The sequence below is a fragment of the Leucoraja erinacea genome, chromosome 32, assembly GCF_028641065.1.
Source record: "Leucoraja erinacea ecotype New England chromosome 32, Leri_hhj_1, whole genome shotgun sequence".
In the NCBI taxonomy this organism is placed as follows: domain Eukaryota; kingdom Metazoa; phylum Chordata; class Chondrichthyes; order Rajiformes; family Rajidae; genus Leucoraja; species Leucoraja erinaceus.
Genome location: NC_073408.1, coordinates 10,198,337 through 10,215,477, shown reverse-complemented (window position 1 = coordinate 10,215,477; position 17,141 = coordinate 10,198,337). Strand labels below are relative to the sequence as shown.

Below are 17,141 nucleotides of genomic sequence, written 5' to 3'. Positions count from 1 at the left end.
CTCGTGGGACAGGCCCTTAAGGCAGCAACTCTTCCAATGCGCCACTGTACCGCCCCTACTTTGCTTTCCAGCATTACAATCGTAATGACCCTTTGAGACCCTTTAATTGGTTATAAAGTAATTTGGGATTTCCAGAGGTTATGAAAGGTGTAATAAAGCTGTAAGTATTTCCTTTAAATAAAAATGTCCTCTGTGCCTGAAAGTGCAATCGGCAGAAAGTCTCTTTGCTCCCAGTCTGGGTATTAACCACTCCCATTTCAGTAACATCTTAATATAATGAAGCTTCAATCAAATCATGAGATAATTCAATCTTTTAAGCACGATGTTTCCAGTCTGTCATTTCATTAATGTTACTTAATTCTAATAATTCAATCTTTGAATAAGTGAAAAGTGGGATTGAGTTGTGTAGGAAGGAACTGCAGATGCAGGTTTAAACTGAAGGTAGACAAAAAATGCTGGAGTAACTCAGCGGAACAGGCAGCATCTCTGGAGAGAAGGAGTGGGTGACGTTTTGGGTCTGACTGAAGAAGGGTCTCGACTCGAAATGTCACCCATTCCTTGTCTCCAGTGATGCTGTCTGTCCTGCTGAGTTACTCCAGCAATTTGTATTTATCTTTAGTGGGATTGTGTTAATACATCAGATTTTAAGGGTTGCACATAAATTCATAACTTCTCTGTGCAGAATTGGGCCATTCGGTCCAACAAGTCTACTCCGCCATTCAATCATGGCTGATCAATCTTTCCCTCTCAATCTTAATCTCCTGCTTTCCCCTCGTAACCCCTGGCACCCTTACTAATCAAGAATCTGCTTTAAAATATCCATTGACGGCCTCCACAGCCGTCTGTGGCAATGAATTCCGCAGATTCACCACCCTCTAAATAAAGGAGTTCCTTCTCATCTTTCTAGAGGTACGTCCTTTTATTCTGAGCCTATGGCCTCTGTTCTTAGACTGTCCCACTTGTGGAAACATCCTCTCGTAACATCATATAACAAATATGTAGCGCAAAGTCTCATTACTGAGGAAAAGTACAGCCTCTGCATTCCATTCCACATTGGAAAGAACAGTTTCAAGCCAAAGGTACACAGAAATGCTGGAGAAACTCAGCGGGTGCAGCAGCATCTGTGGAGCGAAGGAAATAGGCAACGTTTTGGGCCGAAACTTTGCCTATTTCCTTTGCTCCACAGATACTGCTGCACCCGCTGAGTTTCTCCAGCATTTTTGTGTACCTTCGATGTTCCAGCATCTGCAGTTCCTTCTTAAACAAGTTTCAAGCCAAAGCTTAGTTTAGTTTATTTTAGAGATACAGCACGGAAACAGGCCCTTCGGCCCACCAAGTCTATGCCGATCATGATCCCTGCACACTAACACTATCCTACTCACACTAGGGAGAATTTCCAATTTTTACCAAAGCCAATTAACCTACAAACCTGGATGTCTTTGGAGTGTTGGAGGAAACCGGAGCACCCAGAGAAAACCCACGCGGGTCACGGGGAGAATGAACAAACTCCGCACAGACAACACTTGTAGTCAGGACCCAACCCGGGTCTCTGGTGCTGTAAGGCAGCAACTCTACCGCTGTCCCACTGTGGCACCCAAAGTTACAGTAAATCTGACAAAACGACTTTATCGAAAAGAATGATGTGAGCAAACTTACATTTCATCAATGAAAATATCTACGGAAACCAATTATGATCAATTCCAACAGATGCTGTTTATAGGCAATAGCGATATCTGGTCAAATATCTCCCTTACATTGATTTATTTCTACTGATAAACATGATAGAAATGTATTACATGTATGCATGGATTAGCTAAAAAAAGTGTCAGATTATAATTGATTATACAGAAGTATGATGAATGAAACGCCCAACAATCTTATCAAACTCTGATAGAATACATTGTGTATAATTAATGTCTGCAGCCCTTGTACAATATTAATTTACAAAATTTAATCATATTTTAATCTCTCCTGGTATGGCAGCAACAGGATTTAGTTTTCTTGCAATGAATTTAAATTGTCAATTAGATGCCTTGAATAACTACTGCAGACCCCTTAATAATGTCATGGGAACTGTGCAGAAATTGGATTTTAAACACAGCACAAAGGTGGCATTTAAAGAGCCGCCAATGTTTTCAGAGCGTAATAATCAATAGGCTTCAGTAGATGGGCACTTTTTCATGGTTGAGCAGGCAGGAATGAAACCCTAATGGCGAACCACAAGGTGTCTGAACATTAGTAGCAACCTGCATTAACGTAGAATATTAACACTATTCAACAGTTTAGTTTAGTTTAGTTTAGTTTAGAGAAACAGGCCCTTCCGCCCACTGAGGCTGTACCGACCAGCAATCCCACACATTAACACTACCCTTCACAATCTAGGGGCAATTTTTACATTTATACCAAGCCAATTAACTTACAAACCTGCACACCTTTGGACTGTGGGAGGAAACCGAAGATCTCAGAGCAAATCCATGCAGGTCATGGGGAGAACGTACAAACTCCGCACAGACAAGTGCCCATAGTCAGGATTGAACTCGGGTCTCTGGTTCTGTAAGGCAGTATCTCTACCGCTGCGTCACTGTGCCGCCCGTGCCTGAATGTTTGACTTGGCGGGCATGTTTGAGGTTGAAACAGACAACGGTCAGTTGAACTTGTTATTTGTGCATCTGGCATGACATTAGCTGCTCAATCAAAATTCTACCCTACTTTCAAAACAACGGATGCAGCTCTTAAATGGAGGTTACCAAAAGGATGGAAAATGCTGGATTAACTGGGCAGGTCCGGCAGCATCTCTGGAGAACATGGATAGGCGACGTTTCAGGTCAGGACCCTTCTTCAGACTGATTCATTGAGGGGAGGGGATGATTAGAATAGAGGCAAATTGAGATGTTGGGCATAGATTCAAGAGCCTCAATACTTTGTGGTGCTGTCAGAGAGTTCAGGATGTCCATCTTCCTCCTGGTAGGCGGTCCCATTAACGGATGGGCTTCACTCCACTAGCCTCTTTACATCCAATGTCCTCACCAAACATCCCCATCCGCATCATCTGCAGATCACTCCATTATCTGCAGCTCCATTATCTGCAGCCCACTCCATCATCTGCTTGAATCTTCCTCCACACAAAAGTTCCATCAAAGCCCCATGCTCACACAATCCTCTCCCTAACTCCTTCCTCTGTGATCCCCACAATGGGAGATTATGGGTGAAGAGTCTCTTTTATCAGGCACTTTGCTTTGAATGGTGAGGATGCAACAGCCCAGTGTAATGATTGCTGTAAACCACCACTTAAACAACTCTGACGTATTTTACACGAGCGTAGCAAACATGACAGCACAGATGGAAAGATGAGGACAGATAACTAAATGTTTGGGCCTGAGGAACACTGTAAAGAGAGTGCAGGAAGGAACTGCAGATGCTGGTGTAAAACCAATGATAGACACAAAATGCTGGAGTAACTCAGCGGACAGGCAGGCATCTCTGGAGAGAAGGAATAGGTGAGGCTGACCCATTGGCTCGACCCAAAATGTCACCCATTCCTTCACTCCAGAGATGCCGCCTGTCGCTCTGAGTTACTCCAGCGTTTTGTGTCTATCTTCACTGAAAAGGAGAGGAAGGCAGTGATGTGCAGAGGTTAAGGGAAGGAATTCTAGAGTTTGGGCCTGTATTATCGGAAGCCAGTGCCGGATGTAGTTTTGAGATCAGGATGAGTGTGGAGGGCCCAGGTAGTTAAGTAACCAATGTGCGTCCATGAATTTGTGCTGGATGAATGAGACTTGGTACCAGATGGAATCTCCATGGGAGAGTCATGTTATATTGAAGGCAGAGGCCAACTGGGAAACTACTGGAATGGTCAAAAATACAATTGAGGAGTTCAGTGACAGATGAAAGCATGACTGTGTTATATCCGGGTCGGGTTGTGGAGATGGATGCTTATCTCAGGCTAAATAGGATGCTACGGTTTGTTTCATTCCGGTTCACTCAATGGGAAGGTTGGGGACTGGAATGATTGGCAAAGGAACGAGGCTAACATGCTCCTTGGAAGACAATGATGATGGTTGCCATCGAAGACCAGTGACTACCCACCTGACTTGTTCTTATACTCAATGTCAAAGCCGAGGATGAGACTGTTTCCATCAAATCTCTGAGTCCAGCGGAGGTTCATGCTGCGCGCCTTCACTTCTCTGATCTCCAGCTCAGGAGGGTCAGGAGGCTCTGTAGGAGAAGGCAGGACAGAGACGTGCATGAGTTAATTCGCCCTTCACTGTACAGTTTTTTTCTGTGCCATCTATAACATTATCTACCTCACGTATTATTCTCTGCAAACGATGCAATTCATCTTGTCAGAATCAAGCAATAACTAAAAATAATATTTTCTAGGAACAATCATGCAGTGTGTGATGGTTTATAAAACGCTTGTTAATTATTTTGCTACCATTATTTTGAAACTAATTTAATAGAGATTCAACATACAGTTTCTATGTTCTCCCCGTGACCGAAGGGTTTTCTTCAGGTTCTCCAGGTACTCCCACACTCCAAAGGCGTTCAGGTTTGTAAGTTAATTGGCTTTGGTAAAATTGTAAGTTGCCCCAAAAGTGTGTGGGATAGTGTTTGTGTATGGGGTGAATGCTGGTCGGCACGGGCTGAGCAGGCCACAGGGCCTGTTTCTGCACTGTAGTGTATCTCTAAAGTATAATATCTAAAGTAAGAAAATGTTTGAGCAAATAACTGTTGTTTTCCACCTTGCCTACCACCGCAAACACCTTGGCAGCATTAACGTCAAAAGGGCAAACCTCTTGAAGGACTGAATCCATGAAGAGCAGGAATGAAGTTAATTAGATCATTTAACTCCCCTCTACTTGCTCCATTGCACTTTACTGTGACATGGCTGGTGGCTCCATGACCTTGTCAAACTTCCACGCTAGAGATTTTGTCAGCTCCAGGTGGCTTATCAGTTTAACAGCATCTCAGGTCACTTTGCTAATGGGATGAGAGTAAACTCATGACTTTGATCATTACTGACTATGATCATAATGAACCTGCCTTGACATTGCTTTGTAATTGGGATAGGTGAACGGGCCATTGGTGAGACTAAACCTGAAGCACAGTGTACAACGTTGGTCAACTTCTTCAGGGGGGATTGGAGGCATTTCAAAGAAGGATCGCTTGATTGATTCTAGGGTTGAATAGATTTTCTTATAAGGAAACGTTAAGCAGGTTGGGCCCCACACAGATTGGATTTGGAAGAATGAGATGTGATCTGCATGAAACATATTTGATTTCAAAGATGTTGATGAAGTAGACAGTGAGAGGATGTTGCCCTACATGGGGGAAATCAAGATCAGGGGGCATGGTCTCAGTAAAGGGATCAGACATTTAAGATAGAGATGCAAGGGAATTCTTCTCTCAGAAGGTTGTGTGACCACTGAAATACTCTTCCACTGGTAGCTTTAGCCTCAAGTCTCAAGGTTGAGGTAGATGTACTTTTGGTACACAAAGTACTCAAACTGGCATTAAAGTGATGCTGAGGCACCAGGAAGACTAGTGGAGCAGTCTTGAGGAACCATAGAGATGCTCCTGTTCTCACTTCTTGTATACATGAAGATAACCATGTCACTTTCAAAGCAACTGAGCAAACTGTAATTACTGTAACTCATTAAAGAAAATTGTTCTTGGGATTAATGAACCTATTCTCATACATTGTTGTTTTCTCCAAATCTATATGTTTCTCTTGAATTTAACTCTATGTGTTGAGATGATCAAAGGTTTGGCATTGTAACGGTGGGTTAAGTTGTTCCAATTTCAATTGCTGCTTCACATTGAATTTGTTTGTCTACAACTAACCTCAGCATCCACAGATTTTTGAGGAGGAAATGAACAGGAGTTCCCAATTACGTTGGAAATGCAGGTGGGGATATCGGCAAACTATAATTCCGTGGGTTCCATCATGGTTTTTAAAGCATGAGCAGAAAAGGTTTGGCTCATGGTCCCAAGTAAATAGAAACCATCAGCTCATCTCCTGTTGTGCAAAGTTATACATAAATAGATTATATGCACAGCAGAAGCATCAAGAGCTTATTTGGTTTTGCAGTGGCTGACTAAATGCTTTTGGAACCAACTACCCGATTTCATAAACTTCCGCGGTAAATATCATGTCCTAAACTTCTATGTCTTCTATCTGAGATCAGTGCAGAAAGTAATTTGTGAGAAAAACTTTGCACTATGTTTCTTCAGATACATTTTTTATTGTACTGAAAAGCCAATTATTTAATATTGGAGACCTCCATAGGTTTCATGCCCTTGGAGCTATCAGTAATGGATGTGTATTGTTGAACTCTTTAATTCAGAGAATTGGGTAACCATTTATCGGAACATCTTGAGTTTAGTTTACTTTAGATATAGCGCAGAAACAGGCCCTTCAGCCCACCAAGTCCACGCCGACCAGCGATCACCGTACACTAACACTATCTCCTAAGGGCCTGCCCCACTTGGGGATCATTTGCGCCTCACGCAGATGGCGGGCGAAGATTTTGTACATCCCAAAATCCTGCGGGACCGTGCATCACTGCCTAAGTCACCATGCACCATGAGCGCATCACGTGTGCGTCACGACGTAAATGATGTCACGTAAATGACTCACAATTGACGCCCAAGTGGGACAGGCCCTTTAGGCTGTAATTGGGCCCTGAACCATTCATTCATCATCGTTGAAAACATTAGCGACTCAGTGGTGCTGGTTTCCGACGGGAACGGTGACCGGCGCACCACTCATCTCTGTCCTCCAGTTCCTGCGGACTTCCGCCGCTGGAAGGATAGGATTTTGGTGTGTGTGCTTTATCATCATTCCTTACAATGCTATGTACGACAGTGATCGCAACTTCTACTGAAGTGTGGATGGCCATTGGCTCGCTAGAAGCTCATCCGCCCTTTGTCACACGTCTTTTTTTGGTCCAACTGCGTGTCCACAGCCCCCTCCTCACCTGGAAAACCAGGTGGGCGAGACGGTTTAGTTGCTGACTATACGACCACGGAGCAGGTAGCACGGGATTACATGGTACCCGCGGCGGGGAGGAACCCAGGACTGTTATGTTTATCAGGAGCAAGCTTTATATCTGAGATGAATTGAGCCAAAATATCATTGCATGGATACCTTGAACTGTGAGCTGAATGAGTCCTCGATCCTCTCCATAGGAATTGATGGCGTGGCAGGAGAAGAAGCCAGAATCTCCACGATCGGCAGGTATGATCTGCGGGAGACAACCAGACAACAGGACATGTGTTGAACAATGCACCAAATATTGGTATTCTCTAGTCCAATGCACTCCTGATTCATTGAAACAGGAGCTAGGTTTTTGAATATGCTCTTATGGAAAACATCTCCATCAGAGTATAAAACTGGAAACTTGTAACCTCTGGAAGGGCCACGTGTTAGTCTTTCTGGATCCAGGATTAGTTGTCCATGTGTGACCTTACTGGGTCCAAGGTATCCATGGTGCCACAAAAATACACAATTAAAACACATATTTTCATCTATATTGAGCCTAAATGGAAGCAAACCTCACAATTAAACTAGTGCCAAACACTGTTCTTCCAGCCTCCATTCACCCACTTCCAAAATTCCTTGTCTAATCCCAAACGCAACTGAAATCCTTGGGTAACATCAGCTCTCTTTGCCACTGATGAGTTGATGCAGTCCTGTCCACATTTGCTTGGGCAATTGAAGCCTGTGTTCCAGTAAGCTTGTACCAGTCCAGGCCACATCCTATTTCTAGGCCAGTTTATCACCTTATCTACAGGTTAAATTCATGTTTCATGAACCAGACGCTAACATTGAGCTGATTCCTAAATGACAGGTACTATCACAATGTTTAAGAAGCATTTAGATGGGTACATGGCTAGGATAGGTTCAGAAGGGTATGGGCCAAACACGGACAGGTGGGACTAGTGTAGATGGGGCATTTTTGTCGGTGTGGGCAAGTTGGGCAGAAGGGCCTATTTCCATGCTGCATGTCTCTGACAGGTCAATGGCACAAAAATATTCTCTTTGGGATTTTCTCTTTCATCTTGTGAGACTACCCTCACATTTCCAGCACCAAGACATAGAAACATAGAAAATAGGTGCAGGAGGAGGCCATTTGGCTCTTCGAGCCAACACGGCCATTCATTGTGATCATGGCTGATCGTCCCCTATCAATAACCCATAGAAACATAGAAAATAGGTGCAGGAGGACATCCCCAAAAATAATAAGTCAGAGACAAAGTGAGGAATGGAGAGGCACAAATCCTTTGCAAAATGCTTGCCTAAAGTTTCTCTAATGGGAAAAATAAAATTTGTATTTGTCAAACCTGTCTTCAGTCCCAATGAAAAATCTTCACCAAAAATGTTGACTATCCCTTTGCCTCCATAGATGCTGCCTGACCCACTGAGTTCCTCCAGCAATTTGTTCTTTACTGCACAAAGTCCGCGTGTTATTAGAGGTCCTCTCTTGGAAGCTCTATGCTTTGTAACAGAACTCATTCTTATGTTAGGGAACAGTATTGAAAGGTGAAAACAAGAAAATATAGATTAAACTGCGGTGAAAATATTTGTAATGAGAAAATTGCCAGAAATTTGACAGAAAGTCCCACTGGAACTGAAAGGTGTAAATTGTATATGCAGCAAAGTAGGATTCTCTAGTGTTTTATGTGGGGAAAACAAAGTAGCAGATTTGTGGTGGAGGGATGTGAAAATCCTATCACTAGGTTGCAGCCAAGCAGAAAGACTTTAGACTTTAGCGATACGGTATAGAAACAAACCCTTCGGCCCACAGTGTCCGCACTGACCAGCGATCATCCCGTAAACTAACACTAACTAACATCCTAGGGGCGATTTTACAACTTACTGAATCCAATTAGCTTACAAACCTGCACGTCTTTGAACTGTGGGAAGAAACCAGAGCACCCAGAGAAAACCTGGGTCTCCGGCGCTGTAAGGCAGCAATTCTACTGTTGTGCCACCGTGCCACCCATAAAAGAAAACTAGTACTTTGTGTAGAAGGCGAGGAAGCCATTCCGCCCATCTTGTCCTTACTGGCTCTTAGAGAACACACATCAGTCCCTTTGCACAAGCTATCTCCCCACAGTCTGTTCTCACTCACAAGCGAATCAGCTCCCTTCTGATTCATTTGCCATCCACCAAGGGACAAGTTGCCATTGTGAACAAACCCAACAAGCTCGCCTCTTTGCGGTGTAGGAGGAGAAGCGAGCACCCAGGGGAAACCCTCTCACAGAGGGATCATGCACTGGATGTCGGGATGGAAGCTGGGTTGCTGAAACTGTGGCAATAATGCTAACTCCTGCACCACTATGTTCCCATAGAAACATAGAAAATAGAAAATAGGTGCAGGAGGAGGCCATTCGGCCCTTCGAGCCTGCACCCCCATTCAATAAGATCATGGCTGATCATCCAACTCAGTATCCTGTACCTGCCCATACCCCCTGATCCTTTTAGCCACAAGGGCTACATCTAACTCCCTCTTAAATATAGCCAATGAACTGGCCTCAACTACCTTCTGTGGCAGAGAATTCCACAGATTCACCACTCTCTGTGTGAAAAAAAATTTTCTCATCTCGGTCCTAAAAGACTTCCCCCTTATCCTTAAACTGTGATCCCTTGTTCTGGACTTCCCCAACATCGGAAACAATCTTCCTGCATCTAGCCTGTCCAACCCCTTAAGAATTTTGTAAGTTTCTATAAGATCCCCCCTCAATCTTCTAAATTCTAGCGTTGATTCATTACATCAAATAGCCATAAATTTCAAAAGTCGTGTGTCACAGAAATCCCTCTGTCCTTTAGCAACATCGTCATCCGGAACGTTGTGAGAAATGAACAGATAATATACTTCAATTTGGTTGGACACTTCTTAAAAATTAACAAAGGGGACCCTGCATGCTTATTGCAACTCAAGGTTAAAACTGTGCAAATTTGCGGTTGAAAATATAAATGTCAAGGTGACTGGAAGTGCAGTGGAGGCGACCTCCTTTAAAATCATATAAAATAGATTTTATTTTAATTGGAGACATAGACCAAAACAGCAAATGAGGTAGTTAGAGTATTCAATTAAACGTTTAATGTGCTCAGTTTCTTCAGTTTGGCAACCCCTCTTTTGTCAAAAGCTTTGGGATTGATTCTAATCAGTGCTGCGATATTTCTCACTTGGTATTCGTTGTTCAGTTTTAATCAGACTCGGCAACCATGTGGTGATTAGACTGGAACGGCAACTCTGCTGATCTATTAAAGGCCCACGGTTATGTTTTCGTGAAGTGGCAATTTTCCCAGCTGAAGATTCTTGTTCTTACACTATGGGCATAGACAACAAGTATTAAGCCACTTATTCCAACCTGGTAATACTACTCATTCTAGTCACAGAATTAAATCCACCCTTAGGTAAATATTCAACTTCATTCTGAGCCACAATTTAAAAAAAAAAGTCGACCTTGTACAATATCAACTGCTGGGCTTGAGAGATATTCTCTTTCATTCATCATGACCACAGTGTCTCAGCCAGCAACTCAACTACTTTGTTGCTCTGCTGGTCACGTCTGCTTCCACAAACCTTTCCATCCTTAAGATGTTTGTTTTTAATCAATAAAGACTATGTTAATAAAGCTTGCACTTTAGTAAGGCTGCTGCAACAAGATAGATGAAGGGGCCCAGAAGCATCCCATCCCTGGAGGTCAGTCTATCCCCAAGAGGAAATTCTGCCTCATTAATTAGGAACCCAACTTAACAGGATAGACACAAAATGCCAGAGTAACTCAGAGGGTCAGGCAGCATCTCTGGAGGAAAGGAATGCATGATGCTTTGGGTCAGAACCCTTCTTCAGACTGAAAGATGGAGGTGATGGGGGGAGAAACTGGAGGCGGAAATGGCCAGAACAAATCAGGACAACAGATGGAAAGGTGGAGTTCCATGACCCATTGTTGGCTCTAAAAAGAGGGATGTAAGGATGCGAACTGTGGAACTAATTGGATCCTTGGAAAAGTTACTTGAGATTTGAGAAATCAATGTTCATTCCGTTATATTGTGAGATGTCAAAGTGAAATGTATGGGCTTGGGAATTACTTTTCCCTGCGCCAGATAAACAACGTGGACCACCTAAATCTCCACCTTTCCTTGGAAAATCTTGCATTCCTAAAGCACAAGGTCTGAGCATCACAAAACACTTCACAGTCAGTTAAGTGTCGTCACTGTATCGACACAAGAAACCTGATGGTCAATTTGAGCACAGCAGGTTCTGTACAAAACTAACATTAATGACCAGACTATTCGAGTTTGTGAAGTTGGTTCAGAGAAACTTTTTGGCCAGCTAGAATGGAGAAATGCCTCTGCTTCTTTCAACTGCTGGCACTTTAGTTTGACATCCCCCTGCTTGGTAGTTGCAGGGAAAAGTAAGTTATATTCTGAGCTAGTGAGGCAAAATGTCCTCATGGAGATAGTTGAGTGTGGGCTGAATTCCAGGGGAAAGACGCTCTTGGGATTCATCATCTATCCTGTTGCACCAGCCGTCCTAAAGTGCAAGTTTTTATTAACGTGGTCTTTATTGTCTAAAAACAAACATCTTAGAGATGGAAAGGTTAGTGGAGGCAGACATGATCAGCAGCGCAACAAAGTAATTGAGTTGCTGGCCGAGACACTGGGGCTGCCCATGATAAATGAAGGAGAATATCTCAGTTGTACGAGGTGGAGTTTTTTTTATTGTGGCCAAGAGTGAAGTTGAATATTTACTGAAGTGTGTGTGGACTTAATCTGCGACTAGAATGACGATTGTTATTAGGTTGGAAGAAGTGACTTAATACTTGCTGTCAATGCCCACAGTGAAAGAACAAGAATATTCAACTGAGAATATTATACAATTATGAGCGTACATCCCTGTGATGAACTGGCCAACCAAAGATGTACAGTTCCGATTATTTGCTTAATATCGCTGATATTAATTTTAACATTTTAATATGTGTCCTGTTTAATATAAATAGGACACATTTTAATTTAAAAAAATACAAATTTGTCAATTTTCCTTTCATAGCTCTGACTGCATAGAAAGAGTGCATTCATTATTTGACATTCCTTGTTCATTGTTTAAGTCTTACATTCTGCCTGCTGCCCTCTTTTAAGAATCACCTATTCTGTTTTCGCTCACACACACATCTGGCATCCTCTTTGTTCCTTGACCACTGTGATCACCTCACTGATCATTCTCTGGGGAAATAAGTTTCTCTGGAATTCTTGATTGAAGTTATTCCTGACCGCATTACCTTCACGGCACTTGGTTCCGAAACTTCCCTCGATCTGCCTAGCCTTGGTCCATTTAGTAAATCGCAGACTTGAGTGAAAAGGTTCGATGACTTACCTTGAGAGTGGAGACGACTTCTTCACCGTTGTCCTTGGTGGCCACTGAGTACCGGAACATTCTGTCGGGGTCGATCACGGTGTCCTCCTTCTCCCAGCGGATGATGATCGGCCTCTCCCCGCGGGCCGTGCAGTTGAGCTCCTTGTTCTGCCCCTTTATGGCAATGGTGGTGTTGGGGTGTGACGTGATCATCGCAGGGACTGGGTTAAAGAGGAAACAGGTACGACAGTTCAAATCAGTGGGAGTGGCGGATCACAGGATGGTTGATGTGTTGGAAGGAACTGCAGATGCTGATCTATACCGAAGATGGGCACAAAGCGTTGGAGTAACTCGACGGGTCAGGCAGCACCTCTGGAGATAAAAGATAGATGATCTGAAACGTGAGCCATCCTTTTTTTCGAGAGATGCTGCCTGACTCGCCGAGTTTCTCCAACCCTGTGCTGCCTCCTTTCAAAACGGGCCTTTAAGATCAAGTTAAGACTCTATATTTTTAAGAACTTTGAAACTTGTGTTGCGGAAATGTGGCAACTCTTGTGTATTGCCTCAGTGTAATCTACTATTCTACTCTTGTACTTAAGTATGATTGTGCTTATGTAGAATCATATTTTACTGAACTGAATGAAAAAAGGAATTTCACTCTACCTTGGTTCATGTGACATTAAAGTACCATAAACCATCGAACCATTGAACCAAGCTGATATCAAAAGGTAAATTAATATAGAGATAATATATACAGTAAATGACAAATAATGGATTTATTATCTTGTCGTTGCACAAGATGGCTGTCCACAAATGGCATAATGTATTGGTTTTACACATATTTTAGTTAATAAATAAATATAAAATAATATAAATGAATAATAATTTATTCATTAGCAGATTGGGCAATACTGGCAGGGCCAGCATTTGTTACCCATCTCAAATTGCCCTCAGCAAGATGACATTGAGTTGTTTAATTGAACGTTTCATTGTTTTTTTTGTCTCTCTATTTCTCTTTCAGCTGCTATCTCCTCTGCTGAACACTTACCATAAGATAACGAAGCAGAATAATCAGCCCACTGAGTCCACTATACCATTCAATCATGGCTGATCTATTCATCAGTCTGAAGAAGGGTCTCGACCTGAAACGTCACCTATTCCTTCGCTCCATAGATGCTGCCTCACCCGCTGAGTTTCACCAGCATTTTTGTCCACCTTCGATTTTTCCAGCATCTGCAGTTGTTCCTTAAATATTTTCCCCTATTTAATCACATTCTCCTGCCTTTTCCCCATGACATTTGACATCCTTACTAATCAACAATCTATCAATCTCTGCTTTCAAAATATCCAAATGACCTCTACGGCCACCTGTGGCAGTGAATTCCAACACTGTTTTATTTTTAGTTCAATTAAAGTTTAGTGAGGGAGGGGCGGGCATGATTTAACTCTGAGATGGACACAAAGTGCTGGAGTAACACAGCTGGCTTGGGAGCTTTTCTGGAGAAACAGGACAGGTGATATTTCAGGTCGGGACCCTTCTTCAGACTGACCCTGTTTGAAAAATCTTCTTTCTCCAGGGATGCTGCCTGACCCGCTAAGTTAAGGGCCTGTCCCACTTCTCCCGAGTTTTCAAACTCGCAGAACATTCTTAACGAGTCCTTAGGAGTCCGTGGATATATCGTAGCGACTCGCTATGCCAGCCGTAGGTACTCGGGGCTATTTGTTTACTCCATGGACATTTTTCAACATGCTGAAAAAACGTCCCGACTTACCTGATGCCCCGAGTATCTATGGCTGGCATAACGAGCCACTACGATATATACATGGACTCCTACCGCCTCGTTACCAACATTCTGCGAGTTTGAAAACTCGGGAGAATTCGTGAATAACTCGGGAAAGTGGGACAGGCCATTTACTCCAGTATTCTGTGTCTATCTTTGGTATAAACCAGCATCTGCAGATCTTGGTTTGTACATCATGATTTAACTCTTCTTGTTTTTGCCAGCTCTTTGATGCAGCTGTTCATTTGATGCCTCTTTCTAATAAATTTCCCATGGCCCAGTAAACGTACTCGAGCATTGCTAGTAGATTTGTTTCTTTCATCATTTCAGGCAACTTATTCCAGACCATAAAAAGCCGCTGTTAAATGGAAATGTATCTTCCTGCTGCTCCCTTCCTATTAACTTCCTTTAAATGTTGGAAGCTGGTGTCAGTGGATAGTGCAGAATCAGGAAATTGTGGATTCAAGTCGTGCTCCACAAACTCCAAGATAAAAACTCTCGGCTCAACCTGAAATTAGTTTAATCTGACATCATCTTCGGCATGGACATAGTGGGCTGAAGAAGATGAAACTGTGCTGTACTGTTCTATGTTTTTAATACCACCTCCATGCTCCCTCTCCACTTTGAGCTAGGGGCGGCCCAGTGGCGCAGTGGTAGAGTAATGCCCCTGTCCCACTTAGGAAACCTGAACGGAAACCTCTGGAGATTTTGCGCCCCACCCAAGGTTTCCATGCGGTTCCTGGAGGTTTTTGGTCAGTCTCCCCACCTGCTTCCACTACCTGCAACCTCCGGAAACCACCTGTAACCTCCGGGAACCGCACGGAAACCTTGGGTGGGGCGCAAAGTCTCCAGAGGTTTCCGTTCAGGTTTCCTAAGTGGGACAGGGGCATTACTGCCTTACAGTGCTGGAGACTTGGGTTCGATCCTGACAACGGGTGCTGTCTGTACAGTTTGTACTTTATCATCATGACCATGTGGGTCTTCTCCGGGAGCTCTGGTTTCCCCCCACACTCCAAAGACGTTCAGGTTTGTTGGTTAATTGGCTTTGGTAAAATTGTAAATTGTCCCTAGTGTGTAGTATAGAGCTAGTGTATGGAGTAATCACTGCTTGGCATGGTAGGCTGAAAGGTATAAACGTCTAAAAAAAACTCCCACACTCAATGGGGTTCTGCAGTTTTTCAAGAGTGTGTTGAGGACATTGATGAGTTTTTTCCACTGTTTATTTGGTCAGAGCCTGGAATTGAGTGTTTCATTTGAATGCCTGGCATCAGGTATCTGAATGACACAGCTTGCCCAATGGAGCTGACTGAAAGTAATTAGGAACGTGCTGCTGGGGATGTTGATCTGGGGGAGATTTACTGCCTGGTCTATTTGTGAGCTCAGACCCGCAGCAACGTGCATGAATCCTGACTGCCCTCTGAGATGGCCAAGGAAACTCCCTATTTATAGAAGGTGCCACACCGGCATCTATTCAAGGTTAATTAGCAAATGGCAGAAAATGCCAACAGTCCCCATGTCCCATAAATGAGCTTTAAAAACCCCGATCCTTCTTTTCAATTTCCTATTGTGAGGTCAGCATCGTTGGACCAGACCCTGAAGTAAACAAAACAAAATGTCGCCTATTCCTTTTCTCCAGAGATGCTGCCTGACCCGTTGAGTTACTCCAGCATTTTGTGTCTATCTTCGGTGTAAACCAGCACCTGCAGTTCCTTCCCGCACCTGAATTAAACTAACAAGCTAAGGAGGAAGCACGCTACCACAGCATTTATTTGCTCTATATCTCTCCATATCACTGTCCATATCACTCATTTCCCTTTCCCCTGACTCTCAGTCTGAAGAAGGGTCTCCACCCGAAACGTCACCTATTCCTTTTCTCCAGAGATGCTGCCTGACACGCTGAGTTACTCCAGCTTTTTGTGTCTATCTTCAGAAGCAACAGGGATGCGTTGGCCCAGAGTCCTGTATGTCGGGAAGTGTGGACTGATACCAAGATCAGGAAGTGTCTCTCTGTTTAATCAGCTCAATGTTGTTGATACAACCTTTGTTTGGCTAATGAGGAATTAAATTATTCATGTACCAGTTTCATTAAATATTTCAATTAGTAATATAATTAATAATGAGTCCATAAACTTTTATGTACACAAAAGAATGGCTGCTACAGTTTTGTGCTTGGAAGAGCTATTCTTGGAGGCTGGCTGCAGGAGCCACAATAGATTATACTAATAAAACCTTCCAAAGCATAGCCCCGAGCGGACTGGACTGTACTTCACGAGCTGAAGGCGGCAGATTACAATGGAAACGGGGCGTTAATCTTACTTTAGGAAAACAAATCCTGCTTTCAGATAAGTCATTCTTCATCCTCGGAGGGTGAGAATGCACCTGCATTCCTGGGGCCTCTGCCTTGTTACTGTGGTTACATTCAGGTCCTCGTTTATAGCCGAATGACCCTTCACTGTGGCAGAATGGAGGTGGTGCAACTGGGGTGTGGGAGAAGGGGGGAGGGGGGAAACGATACAATATTCAGTCGAAATGCAAACCGTTATCTGCAACAAGAGGAAATGGACACGAGTCCAGAGCCCAACCAGCCACAGTCAGCGGTAGAGAGGAAGATGGAAGGATAAAAGCCAAATGGAGTAGTCACTGGCTGCTGCTAAAGAGAAAAGATGCTGTCTGGGCTGTCACGTGACCATCTAGAGGCTAACCATAAGACACACACCCAGGTCTGATCACCCTGTGGTGGGCCTGCCTCGACTGAGGGTGTCTTGTGACAAAAGGCCGAAACACCCAGTGACGTTGAGGTACACAACTGAAGATGTGTCTGATTGGTAGCAAAATCACCCAGTGGTCACCCCCAAGAAAACCAAATGTCAATTGTAGTGATAAACATTAGGGATTGTAACATCCAGTCCTACTAATCGATCCCAGGACTTCCTCAGATCTTTTAATTCCAGTTTTTTCAAATTCCTTCTTTGAAAATACCATCCCGTGTCGT

The 17,141-nt window shown here is 43.4% G+C and overlaps 1 protein-coding gene across 1 annotated transcript in view; it reads right to left on the bottom strand.

Annotated features, from left to right (window-relative positions):
- The window catches only part of LOC129712347 (cell adhesion molecule DSCAML1), a 463,662-nt gene that overhangs the window by 114,911 nt on the left and 331,610 nt on the right, over positions 1-17,141 (bottom strand). Inside the window, 3 exon segments of the mRNA XM_055660700.1 lie at positions 4,087-4,215; positions 7,151-7,247; positions 12,390-12,589. Of these exon segments, the coding sequence (XP_055516675.1) occupies positions 4,087-4,215; positions 7,151-7,247; positions 12,390-12,589 (426 nt within the window).